Below are 9702 nucleotides of genomic sequence, written 5' to 3' on the forward strand. Positions count from 1 at the left end.
TTATATGCTGGTCCACCTGCTAAGAAACTATAAACATACAAATGTACCTGATTCGCTGAATCTAACTACACAAGGCACTGAGTTCAAATTAAAGATTTAAAACGTCCATAAAAGCATACAGTGTTAGGCAGAGATGATAATAAGAACGTAATATATGACAAGAACTTTGGTTACTTTCTCATCGAACACTCTTAACTGGTTATGACAGAATGAACACAACCAAAACACTTCGTTTGAGAAAGGTGTAGAGATCACCTTCATTGGTGAATAACATGCGTATAGATACAGAGACTAGATACTGTATGACACTCAAAATGCCAAAAAAGACTCTGTGTGGAACAAAGGTCAACTCCATATACCAGCTGCAATTTGGAACAGCCCAAAAAGAAACACTGTGACTGTGCAGTAACATTAACCGCATCATTAACTTAAAAAGCATCCATTGACCATTAACATTAACTGTAACAATAACTGATATATGACAGCTTGATCATGTGCATCCGGTGTGAAAGGCCACTGTCCTATGGGGGTGCGTTGCAAGCAGTAACAGAGTGCCAGGAAGCCCAGAAGACCGTGGTCGTTATGCTTCCTCATACTCACGGGTAGTGGTATGTTTGTTTACACGACAGCGCATACACAGCGAGCGACAGGGCTGATTGCAAAAGAGCGATAAGGAACTTAGGAGGCAGGATATTTCACCTTCAAAAACTCTGCCTAGATTGACATTCAACGGCTGATAAAGCACCCTCTATCAAATCCCAAGTGATCCCACAATCCCTTGCAAGTAATACACCTGTATAATATACCTGGGTATACGTCGATACTTTATGTTTATATAGAAAGCTGCGCTGAAGTCCATTTCAAATAATACACCCAGTGCCCCTTTGTTAAGTCTAAGGGTCTTGGATCTGACATTGTCCCTGGGACAATGAGGTCTTTTCGGGAGCGTCATTTTCATCTTCATCTTCCTCGCCTCCTGAGTCCCACATTGAAATCTTATAATTGCTCTGCTTGCTGATATGGCGCCTCACCAACGCCAGCGTGCGTGCACGGAACACACTGGCCAGGCCGAAGTAGAGGCAGGGTTTGACGAAGCACTGCAGGCAGCCGATAGCCGCAGTGGCGATCAGGGTCATCTCCGTGGCCGTCCGATGAGCGTCCTGGCAGTCATCGGCGCCAGCCCCTACAGGGTCCACCACCAGGGCGATGTTATAGGGCAACCACATGAGGAAGAAGGCTACCGTCAGGGCCAGGATAAACCAGACAGCCCTTCGCCTCTTGGAATCCGTCCCTCCTTGGAGCTTCGGCAGTCGGACCAGCAACACTGAGTAGCCAAGGACCATTATGGCGGCCACCACCAGGAAGACAGCGCCACCCGTGCGACTCCGGGATACGGCCACGGGACACCAGGACATGCCCAGATACGCGGGGTCCTCAGAGGAGGTGAGATGTATCCAGTCTCCGATGGAGAGCAGAAAGGACGCCCCCCATGCCAGCAGACAGGTAGCGTGCGGCAGCCAGAGCCTCTGACGAGAGTACATCTGATAGTTCTTCGTCACACGCAGTAGGTGATGAGCACCGAGGCAGGCTAGCAGAAACATTCCCAAATAGATGTTTACCTGAGAAATAACACAACAGGACGTGTTATGATAAAAAGTTTGCGAAAGCTCATTCTACCCAAATTTATAAATTACTATTAAATAATTAGTCTTAAAGATGAATTGCAAATGAGTACCTTGAAACTGAGTTGACATGAAAAACTTAACACCTTCTATGTAGCCCAAATATTCTACTTTAAACATATTTCACTCACCTTAAAGAAGACAGCAACTGCCTTACAGGCGTTGGTACATAGCGTCCATGCTTTAGTTGCATCCACGGCCCAAAACGGCAGCGCGAGCAGCAGCAGAATGTCAGCCCCAGCTAGATTGAGCACGAAGGTGTCCGTCACACTCCAGCTGCGTCTCTTCTGCCACAGGACCGCCAAAACCAAGCCGTTTCCAAGCAACCCCAGCACCAAAGCCACGGAGAACAGAACCGGGAGGAAAACTGCTTCGTGCGCCGGCACACAAATCACGGTTTTGTAGTCCGAGTAGCTTTCGTCTGTTGAGTTCAACTCGAAGACCACGTCCATGTCCATTCCTGACTCTGAAAGATAAGTCATAGCGTGTCACTCTGTTGAATAATGCTGCAGACTGGACAGCTCGTCGTTTGAACGCTTAATGAAAGTAGCAGTGTTAACCAAGGCCTTATGGACAAGTTTGCACCCATTAAGTAGTCTCATGACAACAAGTGAAGCAATTGTCATGTCGAAAGTGGTTTCCTTTCTGAAGAGGCACACGCCGTCCCACCCCTTCTACTGTTGTAACGATGACACACCAGACCAGCCACATGCCGCTGACCATGCACATGATTTTGCATGTAAACTGGGGGCACCCTTTCATATGGGGAATCCCCACATGTAGGCTAAACACATTTGATCTTGAATCCCGACAGGCTACATTGTACCATACCCAGGCTACCCTTTCGATGTTCAACCATAAGTGACGCAATGTAAGTTTCGTTTCTGGATAGTGTATATTTCTCTCGAAATAATAAGGATTAGGCTAAAACAGCAAAGTGATTTGCACTTATTTGCCCCCTTTGCCACCACAACTTAAATAGGGTATACCACGGATTCCGTCTGACTTCTAACTCTAAAGACACAATGTTGCAGGCTACCTGATAAAGTAACGAACGTAACCACCGTAAAGATTCGTGACAACAAAAAGACAAAGAGATGACAAATCGTCTTCAGAAATAGCCAAAGTCTAATAGGTCTAGCAGTTCGACCGGGTTTTCTGCAGATAACTTTACATTTTAAGAACTGCGGGCAGTAGGTTATGCAAAGGGCTACTCACCAGAGAGTCAGAGACCAAAAGTACCCGCTCTTCTTGGTAGGTCAATAGTTAAGCAGGTCAGGGGGTGTACAAAAAAAAATCAACTATCCACAAGTTTGGCTGCAGCACACAAAGGCTGACTAGAGCAAGGCATACACGCAGTGATTCTTTCGAGGCGGTTACGATGTATAGTCTGTACCATATGTGGAGCCTTGCCAAACCTCAACCAGCAGCTGGCGATCGGTCTCACTCACTCTAGCTCGATTGCTCTTTCTCCGTCTATCTCTTTCCTTTTTAAGTCCATTGCCTGTTTGTCTTCTGCGATGACACCCAACATGGTCTTGTCAATATTCTATACACATTTGGCAAGTGAATCGCATTTTCTACTCAACATAGGCTACGAGAAAAAGTCCCACTAAAGAAAATAAATAGGCCTACTAGCGTCAACATTGAGACCAGTGTGTTCTGGCGCGTCTTTGTTTACTATACACTGATGGTATCACTGCCAAAACAAGTTGCTTGATTCGTATTTGCTTTGCGGTAGCGCTATCTGTCGGCTATGCAGTACATCGCAACCATCTTGGCAACGCACAATTAGATGTAGCTTATTACTGAGCCATTTCAGTGGTTGAATTTACCAAGCGCGCCGTGCCTTTCAACTCACTTATTTGACCCGACACATACTTGATTAAATCAGTCTTTTTTTGTAAACTACTAAGCAACCTCCTTTGTCCATGTTTTGATTAATCAAGCCCCTACCTCGATACGTTTGACCAAAGATGTACCAGATTGCAACGAAACTTTACCATTTGTTTTGTTTATGTTTTCTATTTGGTAGTTACAACATAATTATTCATATTTGATAATAATTGTAATTGTTTAAATCCTCTATGTTGGCCCCTGGTCCTGCTAATCTCGTTTAATGGGTACAAATATAAACCTGAAATCACATTACACAGTCAAATGTGAAAAGCCACAGCATAATTTGTTTTCTTATACATGTCAAAGTGAGTGTGTGCAAAAGGAAAACACCGCCTGCTGTGTATGGAAACGAGGAATATAATTGTAAATGTTTGGCCCTCACGATTTGCATCTGTGTAATATTCTTACAGTAGCATGTTTTTTTGGTAGTGTATTCATTTGGTCACAAAAACGTAATCAATTGAAAATCCGATTATTTTATTTATTCAGATGTGTTTGATTATTTCCGGTTTTCCCCAATCACTTTAGTGTGTTATATTGCGTATCAACGGTCTGCAAAGTTGCAATGCCTAAAGTACACGCCAGATGGAATACATTTCTCCCACAGAAGCTGTGAAACGTAGCAGTGCTGATGTGCTGAACTCAAACGCACGACTCGGACTCAGGAGTGAAGAGAAAGCATAAACCTTTACTGACGAGCGGTACGGTAGTCAAATATACAAGCAAACGGTAGTCAAATATACAAGCAAACAATCCAAGAGGGGAGAAGCAAAAGGGTAATCCGTAAAACAGGCAGAGGTCTGTAGCACAATAAGCATGGAGCAAGAACGCTAGGAACACGGGGAAATAGCAATGAATATAACAATGATTGAACACTCCTCGAAACACCCCACGTGAACCCCTCTCAAAACACCCCTTTGAAACACCCATCATGAACACCCCATGAAACACCCCTTATGAACACCCCTCGAAACACCCCTTGAATCACCTCTCATGAACACCCCTTGAAACACTCTTGTGAGCACCCCTCGTGAAAACTTCACAAAGGTTGTCCAATGAGCACTTTCCCATGGTTCCCAAGGCGATGGTTATGCTGAGGACATGCCCCCACCACTTTTTACAATTTGCAATTTTGTCACCACACTATTGGCTAAATTATGTGTCAATTGAAACTGAATTAATATACTTCCACATTCAATTTCAGTTCTTGCAATAGAGTGTGGAAGTCGACTGGAAGTTTGTAGTTTTTAATGTTGTCTTGTCCCGTAAAAATAAAGATGTTGCTTCCAATATGCTCAAGTAGAAAAAGAATGGACTACAACGTGTACAACATTGTCCAAGGCAACACAAGGAACCCTAGAGTGGTACCCATGCGTACAGACAACGCTACAGCCTGTAAGCCTAGGTCGAAAGGTTATTTAGCCAATAAATGTATCGGAAAACACTTTTCAGTTGAAATCCAAACAAGACACCAGTCGTTATCTAGACACCCACCACTACTGAAATATGAAAGGTTGATTGATTAAAGATTTTTTTGATCTATAAATGTTCACAACCGTTTGTAACTTTTTTAACTGCGGGGCGGAACTAGGGAACACTACGATAGCAGACCTTCAGTGTGTGATCTCATTGTTTCACTATGCATGCATTGATGTTATACTTTGATGAATGATAACAAGCTCCTGCAGCAAGATATTGATTTTACTGTGGTAAAGATGATTTCACCGTTTATCATTCAACAAAGCCATCCAGAATAATTACATTATGAGATTATATTAACTCCAGAGAGAGAGAGAGAGGGAGAGAAAGAGAGAGAGGGAGAGAGGGAGAGGGGTGGAGAGGGAGAGAGAGGGAGGTGTGGAGAGGGAGAGAGAGGAAGGGGTGGAGAGAGAGAGAGGGAGGGGTGGAGAGGGAGAGAGAGGGTGGGGTGGAGAGGGAGAGAGAGGGAGGGGTGGAGAGGGAGAGAGGGGTGGAGAGGGAGGGGTGGAGAGGGAGGGGTGGAGAGGAGTGTGGTACTCAAAGAAGAAAAAAACTTTCTTGCTGCTGACTTTATTTATTTATGTTACTGGCAATACAACAGATCTAAAACACAATCAGTCACCAGGTTCACAGCATAATGTACTGTATATACAAGGTGAACGCAAACAGATACACATTATAATACAAAATATTGAATCTGATGGGTGCAATATCATGTAAGGGTCCTTTCAGATTTTGTATGACTTGAATCTTGTAGGGTATCTCTGCATTGTTTAAGTTGAAGGCACAAGGGAAGAGTCAGTTATTTGACCCAGATGCCTCTCCTGCTGCTGCTTGTTTAGGCCAGTGTATTTCTATTGTATCGCTGACATGTTGCTGCAGGCCTGCAGGAGAAAGTGTTGACTGGCGTTTAATGTAAGTGTGTCAACTTCCAGCCGCATAATGATAACCTGGGCTAACCACCGCTACCTTCCCCCGGGCATCAGAGCCATGCCACACAGGGACATCAACATTCCTCTTACCTGGATCAGTCTGGAACAGTCAACCAGCTGTAACCTTATGTAAGAGGTTCTAGATAGCATACCTGTAGGCCGAAATTCTGATCAAAGATACAGGCATGACAAGACTGGCGATGGAAAAATCAGTTATATTGAGAATATCTTAAGATAAGAAAGGAGGTCTGAGTCATGAGCTTAAGGACTGCTTCTGTAAGAGGAAGAGAGGATTTGTCCTGTCTTTGAAACTTAAGTTGAGATAATACAAGCAGATAGTATATTTGTCTGTAATGAAGCCCCTGCCCTCAATTGCCCTTCCTTAACGACCGGCTATGCACCCCAGTAAACTGAAATAGACTGTAGGGATGTGGTCAGGTAGTCCTATCGTCTTTTTCTAACACCTTTTCTTTGACCTCGGTGGAAAACATTTTTACTGTGAAACCCCTAACAGGAATAGTATACACTAATAATAATGTGTGTGTTTGTGCAATAGTAGAATCATCAACACAGCTAAACTACTCCAAGGGGGAAGAGGAACAATAACAAAAACAGTGACAAGAAACATGAATCTAAAGGAAAAAAAAAACCATTTAATGTAAAGAAAAACGCAAATTACATACATGAAACTGCTTTGAGGAATTGAGGTGAAATGTATCACTTGCCCTACACTGTGTTTCCCATTCTAGGTTCAAACGCTAGGTGCAGAGCAATGTGTGTTAAGACACAGACACGGAGTGTATTTAAAAATAAGACAATTCACATTCTTAACAAAGGGTCTATGTACAGGAAGGGGGTCTTCTAACAGGACCATGGAAGTTTACCTAATGCTCTTCTGGATGTTGAATATTGTGCTTGAGTTATAGAACTTCGGCTGCGTCTAGGGCAGGGGTGTCAAACTCAAATACACAGAGGGCCGAAAAAAAAAAAATGGGTCTAAGTCGAGGGCCGGAGAGTGGGGCAAGCACTCCCTAAATTGACGTTTGCTACCAACGCGGGGACAGTGCATTGTGCAACTCAAAATAGATAGGAAATAGATGGATACTTCATTAATCCTGAGGGGAAATTAGGCAAGCCAAATAACATTTCACCGTTGCTCATTCAAATCAATGGAACTTTTTGCAACATTCTGAGGAGCTGGTGGGCCAGATTAAATGGCTTGTCGGGCCTGATCAGGCCCTCGGGCCTTGAGTTTGACACATGTGGTCTAGGGGATATTTAATGAGGATTGTAAGAGCAGTAAGAGATTTGAGTCTGCTGTAATACTGCTGTAGAGCGGGAATGGACAGACAACACTGTGTGATAGCCGCTATCTCTCTCAGCTAATCTGTAGCATGGAACGTCTCTCGTCCAATCAGAAACAGCTAAATTACGCGATAGAACCCAATTGTTTTATAATGTGTAATAGCCGCTATCTCTCTCAGCTAATCTGCTCACCCAACACTCATTGCTAACTTCAGATGTGTCTAGGGGATATTTAATGAGGAATGTAAATTTGAGGAGAGTGTAAGTAAGTAAGAGAGTGCCCTCCAGTAAGAGATTTGAGACTGCTATAATACTGCTGTAGAGCGGGAATGGACAGACAACACTTGTGTGATAGCCGCTATCTCTCTCAGCTAATCTGCTCAACCAACACTCATTGCTAACTTCAGATGTGTTTGATAAGGTCAAAGCCTCTGTGGTTATGATGGCAGCGTGTATGTGAACTCTCCAGTTTCCTGCGGCAGAGGTGTTATGCTGTTAAGGAAGTATTATGCTGCTACCTCGCCAGCGACGTTTAAGTAACCACCAATAAGACTCGTGTGACTTCATGGGAACACTATCTGACCAAAAGCAACTTTGGAGACAATGTGTGACAAAAGTCTTGCAGTTGTGGAAAGCCACCATGACTGATGATAAAATAGTCTCAAATGTGACAAGGGTTTTCATGTCTTGTTTTCTTCTTACTGCAATGCAAAAAGGCAGACTGTGGAAGCAGAAAGAAATCTCAAAATGTGGAGATTCATGTCAATACATTTTTTTTAGCTGGAAGTTGCAATTGGCAGTGTTCCCTCAACCATGTTAGACATTATGTACAGAATGTTCCTTCCTCATTAATTTACAACAAACAAGTTTTAGCCCTCATATCTAGTTGTGAAATCGCACACAGAACATGTCATTCTCTGTCTCACTTCTCTCAACCCTCCAACCCTTTATTTCTCTTTTTCTTTTCTCATCCTCCGTTCTCTCCGTTCTCACTTCTCGTCTTTGATCTCTCGGAGGTGAAAGGTCACACCATGATGGAGAAGCGGGACGTGTTCTCGCTCTCGACCGAGCTGAAGGACCCAGCGGTGCGGCGCCTCGACCCCTGCCACCAGCTCCCCAGCTCCTGGCATCCTCTGGGCCCCAGTGCCACCTTGCACATCTGGCCCAGCTCGCGGCGGAACTTCACGCCCACAAAGCCGTAGAGCAGCGGGTTGAGGGCGCAGTGCGCCAGCCCCATGCTCTCCGCCACCACCGTGCCAATGTCGAGCACGCGCCCCATCTGGCAGTCCTTCTCGAAGAGCTCCAGCACCGCCAGGCTGTCCACCAGTCGGAAGCAGTTGAAGGGCGCCCAGGAGACGACGAAGACCACCACCAGCGAGATGATGAGCCGCAGGGACTTGCGCTTCTGCCGGCGTGGCGTGGTGTGGCACAGGGCGCGGAAGATGCGCATGTAGCAGTAGAGCATGACCAGCAGGGGCAGCGCGAACGCCAGCAGTAGGTTCAACAGCTGGAGCCCCACCATGAGCTGCTTGGAGGACTCCTGCGGGAACTGCATCATGCACACCTCCACACCGTTCACCTCGCGCACCTATAAAAATAGCCAAAAATGTGAGCATTAGTGGGTCAGTAGAACTTATATATTGGGATTTTATTTTATTTTATTTTATTTTATTTTATTTTATTTTATTTTATTTTATTTTATTTTATTTTATTTTATTTTATTTTATTTTATTTTGTCAATGTTATGTTTGATATATATGTTAATGCCTTTTAAAAGTTGTTTAGCCACTATCACTCTGTTATGTTTGATATACATGTTAATGCCTATTTAAAGTTGTTTAGCCATTAACACTCTGGAAACTAGCCTTTTGGCTACAATTGGGTACATTTACATTTTAATGTTTATTAATGTACACTGTCCCTCTTCAACGAATAAACTGAACTGAACTGAACCTGGCGGTACTGCACGTCGATGGCGGCCAGGCCGAGGCAGGTCGTCCAGATGACGGCGCAGGCCAGCTGGGCGTGGCAGCTGTGGCGTCTCCAGCCGGTGCTCACCGCGTGCACGATGGCCAGGTAGCGGTCGAAGCTGATGCAGGCCAGGAAGAGGACGCCGCAGTAGATGTTAAGCGAGAACATGGCGCCCACCAGCTTGCAGGCGGCCGTGCCGAACACCCACTTGTCGGCCGACTGCACGGCGAAGAAGGGGAGCGAGAAGGCGAGCAGCAGGTCGGAGATGGCCAGGTGGAGGAGGAAGGTGTCGGTCAGCGAGTAGGAGCAGGGCCCGCACTGGGCCTGCCGGTAGCGCCGCAACACACACAGCACCAGGATGTTGCCCACCAGCGCCAGCACGAACACCACGCTGTAAGCCACGGGCGCAAAGCTGCGGATGAACTGCCAGGCCT

The 9702-nt window shown here is 45.1% G+C and overlaps 2 protein-coding genes across 3 annotated transcripts in view; both read right to left on the minus strand.

Moving 5' to 3' along the window:
- Positions 1 to 271: 271 nt before the first annotated feature.
- LOC308380964 (C-X-C chemokine receptor type 3-like) lies at positions 272 to 3343 on the minus strand (the record flags this gene model as incomplete). 2 transcript variants are annotated; one of them, XM_080858444.1, is made up of 3 exons in its annotated part: positions 272 to 1619; positions 1814 to 2148; positions 2901 to 3343. In XM_080858444.1, the coding sequence occupies 2 exons, from the start codon at positions 2138 to 2140 to the stop codon at positions 894 to 896; spliced, it is 1053 nt and encodes a 350-aa protein (XP_080714570.1). In that variant the 3' UTR covers positions 272 to 893. The 2 variants fall into 2 exon arrangements, with proteins under 2 accessions (XP_080714570.1, XP_080714569.1); XM_080858443.1 differs by lacking the exon at positions 2901 to 3343 and having other exon boundaries at positions 1814 to 2164.
- A 4978-nt stretch (positions 3344 to 8321) lies between these two features.
- cxcr3.2 (chemokine (C-X-C motif) receptor 3, tandem duplicate 2) overlaps positions 8322 to 9702 on the minus strand; it is a gene marked incomplete at both ends in the record, with an annotated part of 1808 nt that continues 427 nt past the window's right edge. The window contains 2 exons of the mRNA XM_080858146.1: positions 8322 to 8885; positions 9251 to 9702. The exon at positions 9251 to 9702 is cut by the window's right edge and continues 70 nt beyond it. Of these exons, the coding sequence (XP_080714272.1) occupies positions 8322 to 8885; positions 9251 to 9702 (1016 nt within the window). The remainder of the gene's footprint in view (positions 8886 to 9250) is intronic.

The sequence above is a fragment of the Sprattus sprattus genome, assembly GCF_963457725.1.
Source record: "Sprattus sprattus genome assembly, chromosome: 19".
Lineage (NCBI taxonomy): Eukaryota > Metazoa > Chordata > Actinopteri > Clupeiformes > Clupeidae > Sprattus > Sprattus sprattus.